This window comes from Erigeron canadensis, chromosome 4 (assembly GCF_010389155.1).
Source record: "Erigeron canadensis isolate Cc75 chromosome 4, C_canadensis_v1, whole genome shotgun sequence".
Classification (NCBI taxonomy): domain Eukaryota; kingdom Viridiplantae; phylum Streptophyta; class Magnoliopsida; order Asterales; family Asteraceae; genus Erigeron; species Erigeron canadensis.
The window spans coordinates 35,551,426-35,569,344 of NC_057764.1; the positions used below are offsets into that span (position 1 = coordinate 35,551,426).

At 36.3% G+C, this 17,919-nt stretch overlaps 2 protein-coding genes across 2 annotated transcripts; one reads left to right on the forward strand and one right to left on the reverse strand.

Annotated features, from left to right (window-relative positions):
- Positions 1 to 7,201: 7,201 nt before the first annotated feature.
- LOC122597490 lies at positions 7,202 to 8,252 on the forward strand. Its single transcript, XM_043770079.1, has 2 exons — positions 7,202 to 7,514; positions 7,651 to 8,252. Exons 1-2 carry the CDS (start codon positions 7,202 to 7,204, stop codon positions 8,250 to 8,252), a joined length of 915 nt encoding a protein of 304 aa, XP_043626014.1.
- A 1,046-nt stretch (positions 8,253 to 9,298) lies between these two features.
- LOC122597949 (SNF1-related protein kinase regulatory subunit gamma-1-like) lies at positions 9,299 to 17,803 on the reverse strand. Its single transcript, XM_043770545.1, has 7 exons — positions 17,490 to 17,803; positions 15,694 to 15,878; positions 15,170 to 15,280; positions 11,537 to 11,695; positions 11,072 to 11,154; positions 10,587 to 10,778; positions 9,299 to 10,002 (listed from the first exon to the last, which is right to left on the reverse strand). The coding sequence occupies exons 1-7, from the start codon at positions 17,779 to 17,781 to the stop codon at positions 9,624 to 9,626; spliced, it is 1,401 nt and encodes a 466-aa protein (XP_043626480.1). The 5' UTR covers positions 17,782 to 17,803; the 3' UTR covers positions 9,299 to 9,623.
- Positions 17,804 to 17,919: the final 116 nt, after the last annotated feature.

The window sequence follows — 17,919 nt, forward strand, 5'->3', positions numbered from 1 at the left end:
TTTAGGTCCGTCTCGAAATCATTATGCTCTTGTATCGATAGTCGTGAATTCATCCGTCTGCACATGTTACAATCCCACCCACAAAAAGTAGTGATTATACATTGTGTTGGCCACAGACGTCGTAAAGATGAATACTTCTACACATTACATTCACCAGAGAAATTGCCACTCGGTAATAATGGATATGTTGGCATAACACCGGAAGAATTTCCTTTCGAAAATTACTACATTCTTGGTTCCTGTAATGGACTTATTCTTATTTGTTACATAGAACCTTGTGCATCTCGACATATCTGTATGTGGAACCCGTCAATTAGGCGCATACTAAAGATACCCGATAATCATGTTTTGACATACCGGAAGACGCATGACATGATTGGGTTTGGTTTTGATCCCATCAACAATGACTACAAGATTGTTTGGATAAACTACAAACATGCACCAGGATATGAAACAAATTCTTTTGTTTACACCATGAAGACAGGTAGTTGGAGTAACATTGCTTCCCCCAAAACGTGCCTCGAGGATGTTTCGTCGATGGAGTATTTCATTGGGTCGTAAATTGTTTAGCAGCAGATGGAATACGGTATCATTGGAGTATTATGACTTTTGATTTCAGTACTCATGGTTTTGGAACAAGTGACCTGCCGAATCCTAGTGAGGAAACCAATTATGAACTAATGATCATCGACAGTTGTTTAGCTGTGATGTCTTCCCAAGGTAATAATATTTGGGTTAGAAGAAGAGAGCACAATAATAATAATAATATTCCTTGTTGGTCTGTACATTGTAAGCTGGAAGGGTATGAATATGCTATCGTATTTGGGGTTGCCACACACATTACTACCGCTGGTAATTTTTTGGTACACTTTGCTCACCCTTACTTCGACCAAGTTTATAATCCTGAGACAAGGAAGGGATCAAGCGTTGTGGATATCCGTGCATCTTCTTACATAAATGACATGGAAACGTATGTTGAAAGTCTTGAATTGTTAGACACTTGTGACCAGAGAAACCAGCAGCAGCCATCTTTTGTTCAAGGAAAAAAGAGAAGCAGCAGAACAACACTTCGAAAACTAACTGATTTTTTCACACCTTGTTCTACACCGCATGCGAATTAATTGTCTTATTTTTTCTTCAATTGTTCTACATGAGCTTAATTATTATTCAAGGAGTTGAGGTTAGACCCATTATATCCAGATTATATTCAAACTGATCCGTGTAGTTAGTTAATCATTGCAGTGCCTACGTGGGTGTTGCTTCCAGATGCTCAAATCATTTGCTTTATGAGAGGCCATACGCTTTGGAGAAGTATGTCTTTAATTAATTGCAATTGATATTCATCGTAATGTTCCAGTCTTCCAGACATGTGGTGTTTACATTGTTTTGGTTGTTGGTCTATGTTTTCTCTGTACCTTGTTTCATCTTAATTGTATGGCTATGTTCTGTTTAATATACTATAATACCGTAAGCGAACGTTTGAGTGCACGTATAAGGCGTCTTGGACTCTTGGTACCTTTGAAGCTACATTGGTAAAGTACTAAAAGATCAGAACCACTGCGGAGCACCACAGCTTGGTGGTTTGACACTTTGACCCATGGTGTTGAAACATGTAGGATCTCTCATTTCAAAACAGGGGAACGGGTAAAGGGGTTGCAAGACGCCCAAAGTGTACCTACAGTGCATACTACCTATCAAATCATTCAATTCAAAAGGAGAATTACTTTAAAAACATTGCTTTTGTAATCATATTAAATACATTGATTTTTTCTAAGATATTAGCCCGTTAACCCGACCCACTTTGAATCGATTTGGATGATTTTCCACACTGCACGTGATCTGTAGCCGTGTTCTTTGGCTAGATTGTAGTATTTGTCTAACTTGTGTTTTCCTTTTAATTTTCAACCCATTTTTGGCTGCTAGGTGGTTTTAGGGTTTTGGGAAAGATTATGTTAACCCTAAGGCTGTATTCTTGAGGTTTTTTTCCAAAGGAAAAAAAAGAAAAAGATAAAAAAAAATCACCTTTTTGCATTCTTAGAGTTTTTTTTTTCCAAAAGAAAAGAAAGTGAAGGGAAGGAAAAATCAAGGTTTTTTCCCCCAAAAGTTTTCTGGCCATTTTGGCTTGATTTGGAAGGAAACTCGTGGAAGTGGTGGTTGCAGGTGGTAGTTGCAGGTTTTCGGTAGTGGTTGCGTTGCAGGGGGTGGTTGCAGGCGGTGGTTGCAGGTTTCCGGTGGTTGTTGCAGGTGGTGGTTGCAGGTTTCCGGTGGTTGCTGCGTGGAAGGGGTGGTTGCAGGTGGAAAGGGTGGTTTCCGGCGGTGGTTGCAGGTTTCCAGCGATTGTTCCGATTATTTTTCTTTCACTTTCCTTTCAAACTCAAAAATGACTTTTATATATCTAATCTTCTATCATTTCTTCCCCTTTCTTTTCTTTTAAAAAAACTCAAGAATACACTCTAAACCCTGATGGAGGGTAGGTTTTAAGAGGCGTTATTTTTAGTCTTTGAAATTTTGTGTATTTTCTGTTTTTGACACGAAAGTTTTGTGAACAAGTTTGGGTTTCTAACTTCCCATCCATTAGATATATCTAATCTACATATATCAAAGTTTTAAAATAATCTTTAAAAAGATAAAAATCATTGAATGATTTTAAACTTGATTTACGACCATTAAATTATATTTTTTAATCTTTTAATTTGTTAAATAATACATTAATTTTTAATGTGCTTAGTTAATATATTCTTAAAATATGTATTTAATTATAATTTAAAATAAAATACACTTAAAATCAATCTATACGACCATACGTATACCATAAAAGAATAATATACTTAAAGAAATGATATACTTAATTAGGAAGTAGCTTTTAATTTTAGTACTTTCCATAAAAAAGTTAAGGTTTTTTTCTATACTTTTCATTTTGTCCCTTTCAGACCATTAAACTTTTTTATCCCCTAGGTCATTAAAAGTTGTCAAGTTGTCTCATATAGGTCATTGAACTTTTACTATTTTTTACTAGATCATTAAAAGATGTTATCAAGTTTAATGATAGCCACATCCACCGTTTGTATCGTCACAATCATTTGATTCTCAATCGTTTTTTATGAGATTTAGAGAATATGAGCCCTAAATTAGTAATTGTAGTTATAGGATTTATGATCGTGATTAGGTTTTATTTAGGTTTTCAATTTAAAAAAATCCATTGGTACTTAGTGATGGCAACGGACCAAGTATAAGCAAAGTTTAGGTAATCTCGGGCCCAAACCCGATTAAAAATCCCCATTCAAAATCCGGATTTAAATCCGAACCTGACGGGTCCCCGTTTACTTACTAACTATCAAGTATCGAATTTCCCCCATCGAAAATCTGGATATTCAATATTATATTTTCTCTAAACCACTTTAAATACTATATAAATATTAACATGTGGCAAATAGTACCCGTTTATTATTATCTTTTTTAGCTACCTGAGTTCTTTTTCCTTTAATGAATCTGGTCAATCTAATGCGTCTATGGAAAAATCGATTTGTACAACTCATAAATAGAAGATATGGAGATCTCCGTTTTGTTCAGTTGATAACAAGCATTCAAGTTTGAGGAGGAAACCTTCAGTAACACCCTGAGCTAGGCTCGAAATGCTACTGAAATGATATAGCGTATGCATGAGATTATCATAGAACATGAACTATATGAATAGAAGAGGATTTGGTGAATCCAACATCAACAACAAGTACATAATGCATAAAGCAAAATAAGGGGCAAATGAATCCTGGATCCATGTAAGTCCAAGCCCAAGTTCTAGCAAGCATCAATCAACCGTCACATCTTGGATTCACTTGATTACCTGAAAAGTATACTAAACAAAGTCAACACTAGGTTGGTGACGTAGGAGCGAATGACAGGAATCCGATGCTAAAGCCATTCACAATATGAACAAAGATAATGAACAAGGAACACACTTACAGTAAGTCCTTAAAAGGCACAAGTATTCAATTTTGGTTGGCTCGTAGCGCAACCTAATCCCACATGTATCCATTGCATAAACTATACAATAGCTAGAAAATAATGCACAATAACACAAAAATATTGATATCAACAAGTATCCATCAAGTTCTAAAATGCCAAACATGTTCAGCAATATCCTCAATTGTTCTCATGTCATTCAATTGTCATCAAGTACGTATAGTACCCGTTCATTGTCATCAAGTACATATAGTACCCGTTTATTGCACTTGCACACATTGCCCCTCAATTGAGTATGTATAGTATACGTTCATTGCACTTGCATACATTGTCCCTAAATTGTCCCCATATTGTCATCAAGTACATCTTGTCCATCAACTCAACCAAACACAAGCACATACATTTCATATGACTTTACATTTAAGGAATCTTAGATGCTTATATATAGGGTCACCCGCAACCTTCCCACCACATCTACAACTCATTAAATGTATCATCATCTTCCATGTATGTACAACTATCCTAATCATAAATAAACCAATCATACTCATTCAATCCATAAATCAATCCAATGTTTCCATATTGACCATGTCCATCAATGACCCTCGCACTTGTAATCACATAATGAACTACATCAAGGTATTTAAAATATGCATAGTAAGCAAGAACAAGTAATAATGATATCAACAAGTATCCTAACAAGTCCTATGTTTTCATGCATACACATATTGTCCCACAATTGTCCTCTTGTCCTCCATAATGTCATTACCCAAGACACTCAACATATGCACAATCAAGTCATGTCATCAATCAATAAAATTAAGCGTATGCACAATTGAATTATGTCATAAATCAAGGCAAACATATAATTGCACACTCAAAAAAGTCAACACACAAAAGTTGTACACTTTTCAGCCCGAATCTCAATTGAGTAGGGAGCTACGAAACTCACATTTGCCAAGCAATAACAAGTTAAGATCATTCTATGAATGTCCAACTATCGTCAAATGTCCACAACCGAAACTTCAACAACGATCACAAACTACTTTACAACATCACATCATCACAAAGGCATCCTAACAATAAGGTCTAACTTTCTGTACTATGTCACAATCCCCAAAGGTACTTTAGAAGCGAGTTCAAAAACGTTTAAACAATGATTGAAAAGTTTTGGTTAAATACGGTCCAATGACTTAGCACCAAAATTTGACACAAGAATCAAGGTGTTTAAATTTGTGTTTTTAACAAGTTATTTGACCTTTCTTTGATGATATAAGGCTTCCCTAAAAGTTACAAGTCGATTGAATGTAGAACGAAACGGGAAGTGAGAAAGTAGTCGACAAGATCAGTAGAGCACGATTCTTGTGCAGAACAAAGGTCGTGCTCAGCCTCTCAGAGGCCGTACTCCCACTGGTGGGCATGAACTCCATTTTCAATCCAAAACTTCAATTTGACCTCAAAATCGATTAGGAGAAGCTTTAAGACCCGAACTTAAGCATAAATGGACATAACCCACATCAAAAACTCGGTTCATAACAACAATTCATGCTCAAAACCGAATTTGACCTATTTCATCCAGCTCAAAACCCTAATTTTGACCCAAACCGTTTTCGACTCGAAATTTAACCCAAGAACACTTAGATTTGACTAGAAACATGATTAATAACATAAAATGATGAATTTGAGATAGTTTTAACTTACCAAAGCTTCCTTCAAAGTGTCGAACCCGTTTTTGAGCTATAGTGAAAGATTTGTCACACTTTAAATTCCAAATTTTTGATATGTGATAAAGATGATGATTATAACAAAAATCTAACTTGAAAAAAATAATCTTGGTGTAAGAATTCTAGAGAGAAGGAGATATGTGTGTGTGTGTGTGCGTATGTGTGTGTGTTTGGTCTTGTAACAAAAGAAAGAAGGAAAGATAAGAAAATGAAAATGGATGGATGGATGGGAGGAGGGGTGGGGATAGGGTTGGGTTAGTTAGTTGGTTCATGGGTCGGACCCACGGATAACCCATTTCACATTTCTAGTCCATTTAAATGCCGACTATCTTCGTATGGCCAAATAAAACGACTAAATAAGCATATGTCCACAATTGATCTCCAAATATGTCATCTAATATTTTACTAACTAAATTGTTAGTCAAATTGTACAAAAAGTCAATGGGTCAAAAGTCATGAATGTTATACCTTCACCGAATAACACAACATTGAGGCCTTCTTGACAGAGCTCTTCAAGGTGGAATCTTTATAAGCTTGTTTACAATATTAGCTCTACCTTTTTATGTGTGCTATTGAAATTCTCGGACATTCAATTTTGACTTATTTTTCAAATCATGATTTAGATTTTACTTTTGTATGTGGCCTCTTCAATACATTGTGTGTTATTAGAAAAACAAAATAAAAAGATTTAGAAGTATTATACACTCAGGTGTCCACGTCATTTTTTTTAATGACATGGCAAGCCGACTGACACTTAACGAAGGTTTGACGTTAAAAACTAACGATATTACCTTTATTGAGAAATTTTTAAAAATGAAATCATTTTGATAGACGAAAGCAAAATAGGTTCCTTTTATTAGGAATTTTGAGTAAATATGTTACCTTTTTATGAATTTTTCCTTTTTCTAATTTGCATTGTCTTTGTCTTCTATTAATACTTTTAATTTATTAATCCTAAGAATTAAATTAGATATGTTAGTAATGAACGAACTTTTAAGATCATATATATTCTTTCTAAATCTATATTCGTATATCATTGACCAAAATTTAATTAATATAAAATATGAACAGCCGACTCTATAAAAGAAAAAGAGACCAAAATTGATTGGTTTTTGTAAGGCCGGTGCTTATAGATCGTCCCCAACTGCGTCTTCATCTCCAAAGACGCTCCAAACCTATTGACACCTATAGTCCTTGTGTTTGCGTCTTCAGCAAAATTCTTCCACAAGAAGATGATGGACGCTCCAGGTGGGTCCAACAACAATTCTTTATCTTTTTTTTTATTTGTTTTATATATGTGTGGGGTATATATAGGTGTATTTGTGTGTGTGAGATAAATTATAATTAATTGATAGATGTAGTGAAAAAATTCTGAAAAAGTTATTCTTATAGACATTGAGTGTCCTGAGGAGAGTCTGGATCATGTGGCAGTAAAGAAGTTCCAAGAAAGTTGGTCGACAAAACAAAGAAACCAAAACAACTACTGGGGTTTTTTTTTTTTCCGTTGGAACATAGTAATGAAATTTGGTTATATTTTATCGGTAGATATGAGGATGTCCTCCTCCTATATATGTGAAGACTTGATTGTTGATATCTTCAAAAGACTGCCACCCAAATCCCTCCTCCGATTTAGGTCCGTCTCGAAATCATTGTGCTCTTGTATCGATAGTCGTGAATTCATCCGTCTGCACATGTTACAATCCCACCCACAAAAAGTAGTGATTATACATACTATTGTTGTTCACATCGCTTTTAAAACTGTACAAAACTTAGGTGATGACTTCTACACGCTACATTCACCAGAGAAATTGCATTTACTATCATGTCCCAGTAATAATGGATATACACTTAAGTTTACACCATGAAGACAGGTACTTGGAGTAACATTGCTCCCCCCACAATAACTTGTTTATCCATCCGGAGATTCGAGGATGTTTGGTCAATGGAGTATTTCATTGGGTGGTAGAATGTGCAGCAGCAGATGGAAAATGGCGTGCTTGTATTATGACTTTTGATTTCAGTACTCATGGTTTTGGAACAATTGATCTCCCGAATCGTGAGAAAACCAGATGTAGACTAATGATCATCGACGGTTGTTTAGCTGTGATGTCTTCCGACCATAACAATACTTGGATTTGGGTTAGAAGAAGAGAGCACAATAATGATATTCCTTGTTGGTCTGTACATTGTAAGCTGGAAGAGTATGGATCTGCTGAAGTATATGGAAATGCCTCACACATTACTACCACGGGTAATTTTTTGGTACACTTTGATTTCCCTTACCTCTGGCAAGTTTATAATCCCGAGACAAGGAAGGGATCACGCCTTGTGGATATCCCTGCATCAAGCTGGAAGGGTATGAACCCTGGTACCCCAATTGCATCTTCTCACATATATGACATGGAACCGTATGTTGAAAGTCTTGAATTGTTAGACACCGGGACTACTTGTGATCAGAGAAACCAGCAGCAGCCATCTTTTGTTCAAGGAAAAAAGAGAAGCAGCAGAACAACACTTCGAAAACTAATTGATTTTTTCACACCTTGTTCTACACCGCATGCAAATTAACTGTCTTAATTTTTCTTCAACTGTTCTACATGGGCTTATTATTCAAGGAGTTGAGATTAGACCCATTATATAGATTATTATATTCAAAGTGATCCATGTATGTAGTTAATCATTGCAGTGCCTCCGTAGGTGTTGCTTCAAGATGCTCAAATCATTTGCTTTATGAGAGGTCATATGCTTAAGAGAAATATATGTCTTTAATTGCGATTGATATTTATTCTGATGTTCCAGACATGTGATGTTTACGATGTTTTGGTTGTTGGTCTATGTTTTCTTTCTGTACCTTGTTTCATCTTTATTGTGCCTACGCCCAAAGTGTATTTATAGTGCATACAACCTATCAAACCATTCAATTCAAATGTCTAAATTACTTTAAAAACATTGCTTTGGTAATCATATTTAATACTCGTACATTGATTTTTTTATAAGATATATATGCTGGTTAACCCGGCCCACTTTGACCTGTTACATGAACTGCCTCAGTTTTTCATCTAGCTTTCTCTAAAAACTTGCGACTAACTTGAGGGATTGAGATCAGGTTATGTTTCTATATCATAAGGTAAAGAACTAACTTTTTAGCAACTGCGAGATCTCATTGACAACATTTCTGAGAGGTTGAGCAAGATTAGGAGTTGTGAAGATTGTTAATCGGTTCCTATGAGATATATTTACCTCCATAGGTGCACTTGTATACAAATCAAGAAACCAAAGCCAGTAATTTATATATGAAAACTAAATAAACGCATAGACTTTTACATAAATGCATGCATATAAACCATTTGGCTTTGGCTGCTCATTTAAAAGGAGATTGATGTACAAACTGATATGCCAAACTTTAAATCTCTTCTTCTATCCTATATCATATTATGGTTATCCTTTATAGCAGACACATTTTCTCTAATAATCCATCCCGTACAGGATCATTTTTTGGATATTTTTTCAATCTGTTGTACTTCACTGTAAAACTGAACAGTTTCCCCAGCCAAAAAAACTGAAATACGAAGAAAGGCAAACATAGTTAAGATAGCAAGTGGATGATGGTACGATTCCAAGTACGGGTTATCATAACATTACACTGTTAGAAGGAATAGGTTATTCTATGGATTTGGAAATGAACAAAATCCAAATCAAAGGCACAGTAGAAATAAACAACTATAATCAGTATCAGCCTCGGTTAATCATATACGTACACCAGCACGTTTACAACCAACATCCTCCACCAATCTATCCTGATATTTGTATTTCATGGAGAGTTATATTGAAATCTAAATACCGCTTGAAAAGCTTCGAGCCATACAACACTACATGGGCAGATCAAAAACTACTTGCAATCTAAATTCTACTTGACGGGTTGTGGTTCTGATCATTTCATTATAGATGAACCATGGTTCCGTCTCTGATGATGCACCCTGACTCTTTTAAAGCCGTGTCAAAAAAGCCACCACCATCAATCCTTGAGTCCATACTAGGAGGTGCAAACTCCATAAGAATATCCCTTATTGTAATCATCCCCTCTACTTTACCACAACCATCTACAAGAAAACTAAAATTGCTTTTCTTTTCTGATAAATTTGTCATGACTTGCTTTAGGGTGTCCGTTTCTGTGTTTGTGACAGGTGAGTCCATTCTCGGTTCGAACTTGTTGTGCAGTGCAAGAGTTCCTGCAGATATTAGAGCCCCGAGCTCATGGTTAGCATCATGGCGGTCCAGATCAGTGTGTCTATGTATGAATTGTTCTATACTCGTATCCCTGTAAACACAAAAGGCAATATTTGGTCATAGGATAAAAAATGATAGGACAAGCTCAACAATGGTCCAAATAACTGAAAGATCCGAACTCTGTGTTGACAATTTACCCCTTTTCACCCCAAAACCATGTTTGGCCCATTACCCAAGTTGCCCTTTTCCGCTGCTAGTGACACAGTCACTATCTATCTTTATTGTCCAAGCATATATCAACAGCTAAATTGACATCAAAAAAACTAAAACTAGGAAGAAGCTAATGGGTAGCCCTTGTTAACTCAAGGGCAGCTCATGATTCACACAATCACACTTAGTACTAACATGGTGTGCAGAGCGTTCCGCTAAAACTTACTCGTTTAAGTTAGAAGCTTGAACTTGGAAAACTTACGGGTGAATTACCAGAGATATGTCTATAGTGTACCACAAAAATGATGTCCCCATTCCCGAGTCTTCTGATGACTCTCTCTTTAGACAAGTTTATTTACTAGATCTATATTTAAGAACAACTTCGAAACACAACATGCATGATTTACTTGATGTTAGTTTCGCGTTTGTGGTATACAATATGTTGATACAGATATAAGTGTGTACTCTTTAACAGAAAAGATGCTATCATCATCCAAAAGACGATGAACATCACTGTATCTGAGGCATCCAATGAGCTTCTGTGTATGTCGTTGCTCGACTGCAATGGCACAAACTTTATTTGTCCATAACATATGAACTGCCTCTGCGATGCTTTGGTCATTATAGACTGATACAATTTGATTATTGTACTCAAACCTGTAGAAGTAGCTTTGAAATTAGCACAATGCCATAAACAGATATGACTAATTAGACTAACATCAAGCAAAAACGTTGTCACGACTGCTATTTATTTACCAGTATGGAACTGTTAAATGCATTATTTGTTGCATTAGAGTTCCCCCTCCTTAAACTATAACATTGTTATTAAATGGAGGGGAAAGATGATACATCTATCAATTGGCTAAACTGTAAAGTTCCTAGACTTATCAAGGCATAGCCCATATATTACATTTATCCTTATGGTAATTAAAGGTAAAAGAAGTTGCAACCTGAAATCTGATAGCGGTTTATCTGCAATGCTGTCAAACCATTCTAGTCCGCTTGACTGTAGAAGTATATGATTGATTGAATCCTACCAAAAGAGAAAAAAGAAAAGTATAAAACTTAAGCTCCCATCTGTGACATAAAAAAGCTGGTATGGTGAACACTCGAGGTGGCAAAATGGGCATGTCAGGGGTGGCTGTAAAAGGGCAAACTGAAATGTTTTTCCTAAATTATTAGTGTTAAGTATGATACTAATAATATAAGTTTCTGAATATAACACTTTGAAAGGTTGTATTTTTCCACAAGTTTGATACTCGTATATTCGAGATATTATACCTTTGGAGATATACAAAACTCCGAATGAACCATTCATAGGTATGTTGGTCAAATTTTCCAACTCTAGTGAACACTTACCAGTTGATTATAACACTGCAACGCATGAGAGTAGAACTATGAAAACAATGAGTTACCTCAGTAACATAGCCTACAACCTTTGAACTGGAATGTTCAGTGACAGGGACCACGCTTAGTCGATGCTTAGATAGCAACAAAAGAACATGGAAGATCGTCTGGTCAGGTTTTACAGGAAAAACAGGATTCCATAAAAACGATGCTGCTAGTTCGCCTATCTGGTTCAAGTCAACAATATCAAATGATACAGAAATCATACCTTATTTGAAGGAAAATAAACATCATTTTTTTGAGCATATGTGACCTTCTCTTAACTAGAGAACTACTACGTGTAAGAAAGATGAATCGGATTCATTTCAAGCTAATATTAATGATTCACCAACACCTACGGAAGTAAGGCCAAGTACAATGTATGTCAATTTTTTAGTGTATGCGAGGTCTTTTATAATTATGTATATATAATACTTTCATGTCGAAAGCCAAAGTTGGATTCTTTTTAGACAGATGTTAGTAATTCACGATTTGTGTCCAACGGATAAGTGCTAGGGTTATTTTCATAGGATTAACGAACTTTGCATGATATCCCAAATCAAGATATGTGTTGGGTTTACGGAGACTTGATAGGCAAACCCAGTTTAGAAGGCTGTTAAGGCAGTAGGTCTTACAACTTAAGTCACAGCAGGCCCTTTAATTAACTTAGGCCTGGTTACTTGGTAACTTAATTAAGTCATTAATCCTAATCTATCTATTATAAATATATTGTTATGAACTTGTAATTCCTCATCACGAGAGTGAAAGGCAGAAAGCTTTAATAAAACATTCTAGTTGCAGCCCTTGGATTAGTTCACACAGTTTAGTGTGAGATACCACGTTAAATCTCTCGTGTCCTTCATTCTTGTTATTTTTCTGGTTCCTATTGTGTGTGTGTGCAGTTTTTATTCCTAACAAGTGGTATCAGAGCAGGTTTCACACAGATCACACAGCCGTCACCTACCCAGCCGTTACCCAGATTAGGGTTCTAGCTAAGTCCAGCCAACACAGCCGTCACCCAGATTAGGGTTTCGACCAAAACCAACCACTACATCCACCACAGTCAGCCATAATTAGGTCTGACTTGGGAGAATTAGACAGAATTAGGTCGGATTTGGTAAAATCAGGTCTGATTTTGGGCAGATTAGGGTTCAATTGGGTGGATTAGGGTTTAATTGGGTAGACTAGGGCTCAATTTGGTAGATTAGGGTTTTCAGTTTGTGAATTAGCAGCTGATTTGGGGAATTCCAGGTCAGTAAGCTTCGATTTTGGGTATATTGCATTAATCAGCAGTCGGTTTTTGGGTATACAGTGTCAATCAACAGTCGATTTGGGTCTTCATTGTTAATCAGCGGCAGATATACTGTTTTCTCTTATTAGATGCTCTCTTTTCGTGATCAGTTTTTTGTTAAGTCAATATAATGGCAGAAGACGAAAAGATTACAATTGAAAAGTTTAACGGGAAAGATTTCAGTTGGTGGAAGATGCAAGTAGAGGATTTGCTAGTTCAAAAGGATTTGGATGTTGTGTTGTCGGGTGAAAGACCAAAGAGTATAAAACAAGACGAATTGGATACTTTGGATAAGAAAGCCAAGGCAGTTATTCGACTGACATTATCTAAGGATGTTGCGTTCAACATTCTAAAAGAAAAGACAGCGAAGGAAATCATGGATGTGTTGTCTAATATGTACGAGAAGCCTTCGGCAGCAAATAAAGTTTTCTTGATTCGAGATTTGGTGAATACAAGGATGAAGGAAGGAAGTTCAATAACAGTACACATCAATAATATGAACTCGATTTTGTCTAGACTTGAGTTAGTGGAGATAAAATTCGATGATGAGAGCTTTGCTACTGTTATCTTCATTACCTGATAGTTGGTCAGGGACTGTTACAGCCGTCACAAGTTCAGCAGGATCCAAAAAGCTCACTTTTGAAGGGATTCGAGATTTAATTCTAGGCTAAGCCGTCAGACGAAAGAATTCTGTTGAATCATCGAGTGACTTGTTGAATGTAGGTAGAGGAAGGAGTAATAACAGAGGTAGTAGAAGCGGAAACAGAAAAAGGAGTCAGTCTAAGGCTCGTAATGATGTGACCTGTTGGAACTGTAAGGAGGTCGGTCATTTTAGGAATCAATGTCCGAATGAAAAGAAAGAGGTGAATACTACTTTTGCTTCAGATGATGAAGCAGATGCTTTAATCTGTAGTGTAGATAGTATGGATTCCTGGGTAATGGATTCTGGTGCTTCGTTTCATGCTACCCACGACAGTGTAACGTTGAAGAATCTTAAAGTAGGGGACTTCGGAAAGGTTAAGCTGGCAAATGATGATATACTTGATGTTACGGGCATAGGAGATGTTGATTTGATAACTTCAGCCGGTACTACTTCACTTTGAAAGACGTGAGGGTTATTCCAAGCTTGAAGAAGAGTTTAATTTCAGTTGGGCAGTTGGATAACTCGGGGCACGAGGTAAAGTTCAGGAATGGGCAGTGGAAAGTTGTTAAAGGTAATCTCGTGATAGCTCGTGGACACAAGAGGTGTTCATTATACTTTGTTAGCTTGACATCAGAAGATCAGATCAGTTCTGAAGAAAAAAGAAGTCCGGTTCACAGAATCTCGTGGGCAGAAGAGGGTTTGCTTTGCAAAAGAGAAACCTAGAGCCAATGTGAAGATTCAGGATGAACGAGTTCGAAAGGTTAGACCAGTCAAGGGACATCGTGACAGTGGGAGTGTTGGCAGTAAGCTAGTCAAAGCTTCAGTTACATCTTCCCGACGACAGTGGGTTGTAAAAACCAGTATTTCGACTCATAAAGTCTCTCCAGATGATTTCTTGCTTATAAAGGAGAGTGTTTGTTCTCGGAATTTCTCAGGGTCTGGCAGTTCGTTTCAGTGGGAGCCGGTAGAGACAGAGAACGAGTCAGGGGCAGAGATAGCCGTGACTGATGAGTTGAAGCTCACTGGAGTTTCAACAGACCTTCAGGTTAACTGATAAGAAGGTTGCTGCAACTAAGATGGAATGATGGAGTTACTAGACATACAAGTACAAGTATTCACAGCAGAAGGCAGTTTGAAGATTATCAAGCCTCCAAGTGGGAGATTGTTGGGTTTATGGAGACTTGATAGGCAAGCGCAGTTTAGAAGGCTGTTAAGGCAGCAGGCCTTACAACTTAAGTCACAGCAGGCCCTTTAATTAACTTAGGCCTGGTTACTTGGTAACTTGGGAATTAAGTCATTAACCCTAATCTATCTATTATAAATATATTGTTATGTACTTGTAATTCCTCATCACGAGAGAGAGGCAGAAAGCTTTAATAAAACATTCTAGTTGCAGGCCGTGGATTAGTTCACACAGTTTAGTGTGAGATACCACGTTAAATCTCTCGTGTCCTTCATTCTTGTTATTTTTCTGGTTCCTATTGTGTGTGTGTGCAATTTTATTCCTAACAGATATGAACTATAAGAATTACTCGAAATAAAAGGTAATTTTTATTTTAAAATAAATAATAATACCATTTTTGGCTAGAATGCCCACCAATGAATTGAAAACCAAAATATTCCAAAGTGCAAAGAGAAGTACAATGTCTAAACATGGAGATTGAGAAAAGTGGATTGTTAATTTAGGCAATTAACCTTTAAAGAAAACCTACAATATAGAGAGATCACCTTAGCCTCGGAAGAAACTGGAATTCTATCAAGCATAGAAAAGAATCCATCTGGCTTAATCTTCTTCAAAGCATGATCCTTCTTAATTCCGCTTTGATGTTTTTTGTATTCCTAGAAGTACAAAGATTCATCAAAATGCTTCTGATATAGTAATAAAATTCTAGCATGAACCAAACTTTGACATAATATATATAACTTAGGAAAATGGTTTGAAGATCTATCATGCATGAAAATAATGAACAATTCGACAGTGATCACAAATTCAACTTCAAGGTACTGAATGCGACACTCTCGGTGGAGAATTTGATGGAAGCCTACAATATAACATATATACATGTATTACTACCAAGGTAATGAATGGACTATGGAGTATGGACTATATATTGCCCCATTAGGAACATCCGATAAGATAGATAGCATTGTGAAGACGCTCATGATTTAGTTATTATGGCTCGAGCCCAGATGTATTTAACCAACAATTTAGATACATTACTTTGACTCGTAAACATAAACATTATAATAACCTGGAGAGACCACAGAACCATATTGGAAAAGCTTATGAATCCAACATATGGATGAGAGAATGATGTGGTGAGCATCTTGGTCGGATCCGGTTCTGTATTGTCCACAATCAGAGCTCCACTCGCATTATTCTCATACAGCCTCCTTATCCCACTTTTGACACTGTCCTGTGTTCTCACAACGGCAACTGCCACACATTCAAATCACATCAATCATACTATCTGTGTAATGAAGTTATTATTGTGTCGTTCATAAATAGCACATGAGTTGCATGTACTAAAACCCATTAAAAAAAAAATTTCTGCTGGTTACCCCCTCTGAGTCTCTGGTGTATGTAGCTCCGCCCATAGGATCACTTTCCAAAAACAATACTTCAACCCTTTATTTGGCAGAATATTAAGAAGGCGATAGGTAGAAAATTATGACATTTTATATATGTTATTATCATGTACACATTTTTTTTTTGGTTTAAAGGTAAGCTGTTATATATATACCAAAACAATAAAGTGCAGGCGGGATGGCTGAGGTACCAACGCGACTAGATCATCATGTACACATAGAACATGCATAACATGATTTCCAGAAGTTCAAGGGGGTACACGCAGTCCACAATACAACATGAGTCCCCTAATCAACAAGGTGTTTAATCAGCTTGAAGTCCGTGGTCAACGGTGATCATCGACCATCTGGGCCACGTCTACTTAATTGGCCTTTTTGACATTTTGCTTAATGAATTCAACATGCACACTACTCACTAACATGAGTCAACTCTATGAGGCTTGTTAACTATGCTATGCAATTCTCACTTACATGGCACTCTCCTATCTGAGTTTGAGATTTCAGTGACTCATACAGTCATACACTTTCACACTCTATAAATCCTGACTTATTTACAAGCCTAACTTTAATCCTTCTATTACACTTTAATTACTAAGAAGCCTATTCCGAAAACGCGTCTAAATCTTTCAAAGCTATTCATTGAATTTTCTTATCCTACTCATAGACTAAATCATAAAAAACTAGTCTTGTACCCGCGCGATGCGGCGGGACATAGGAAAAAAACGTTAGTTAAGTAACGGTACCGTGTTATTATATGAATGTATGATTCAACTCAAGTGTTTCTTAGTCCGGCTGAAAGTGCAAACCGCCGTTGTTGTTTCAGGGAAAGGAAGGGACATGCCTAAAGTTTTTCTTTTAAGGGTATTTTTGGAATTTCAAGGATAAAGTGTTTGATAAGAGTATAGATTAAAAGGGTAAATTAGAGATTTTAAAGGTAGAGTGTTAAATTTTGGAGGGGGTAGTTTGTTTATATAGATAGTATAGATAAATGAAAAAAAAATTTCCCAGTAACAATACTCCTTTTGTCCCAAAATAAGTCACAGTTTGAGATATATATCATATATAGACTATAATAATTAGTACATCAGTTAATAGCCGTTAGGATCCTTAATTTCAAGTTCAAATTTATGATCAAGGTCACGTTGAATTTTTAAGAGAAAAGGGACCCAACGGAAAATCCCAAATAATTTATTCTCACGAAAATCCTAACATGACATATCATGCACAAACGTTTAACTAAAAAATTATTATTAGAGTTGGAATAGACACAATCATTTTGAGACAAAGGTAAGCGAGGATATTTAACTTATTTTGAGGCAGACAGAGCCATACAAATATTTATAGCCAAAGAATAATACACACACACACACACATATATATAAATATATAAATACATATAAACAAAAGAAAAGATATGATGTTAAATCTGGAGATGGAGGAAAGTGAAGTAGGTAGGTACCGGTGGAAGGGGAATTATGGATTCCAGGAATAGATGAAATGGGGATATGATCAAGAAACAGTTGAAGAGCACTAGCTGAATCTATTATAGTAGTTGCAGCTGGTGACGTTGTTGTTGGATCACCATGAATATTAACACCACCACCTTCACGGCCAGATGATGATGATGCTTCAGGAGAATCATTATTAGAATTAGAATTATTATTGAGGAGGGTTGACATGATTGCATCTTTCTTCTCTATGATCCCACCTTTTGAATCTTTCACTATTTCCTCTACCTTTCGTAGATCCATTTTTTCTTTCCCTATGGTTTCTTCCTCCTCTTATTCATATGTTTATACTTCTATATGATATGATTCCGTTATATATACGTTGTTTTTATTGATTATAATATATAAATGGTGGTTATATATGGAATAGAATGACTGTTG

Coding starts and splice junctions, on each gene's coding strand:
- LOC122597490 (XM_043770079.1), top strand. CDS start 7,202: ATGAAATTTGGTTATATTTTATCGGTAGATATGAGGATGTCCTCCTCC. Junction 7,515..7,650: donor GCATTTACTATCATGTCCCA/GTAATAATGGAT, acceptor ATTGGGTGGTAG/AATGTGCAGCAGCAGATGGA.
- LOC122597949 (XM_043770545.1), bottom strand. CDS start 17,781: ATGGATCTACGAAAGGTAGAGGAAATAGTGAAAGATTCAAAAGGTGGG. Junction 11,155..11,536: donor TTGTAGGCTATGTTACTGAG/GTAACTCATTGT, acceptor CTCTTTTGGTAG/GATTCAATCAATCATATACT. Junction 10,779..11,071: donor AAACCGCTATCAGATTTCAG/GTTGCAACTTCT, acceptor CTACTTCTACAG/GTTTGAGTACAATAATCAAA.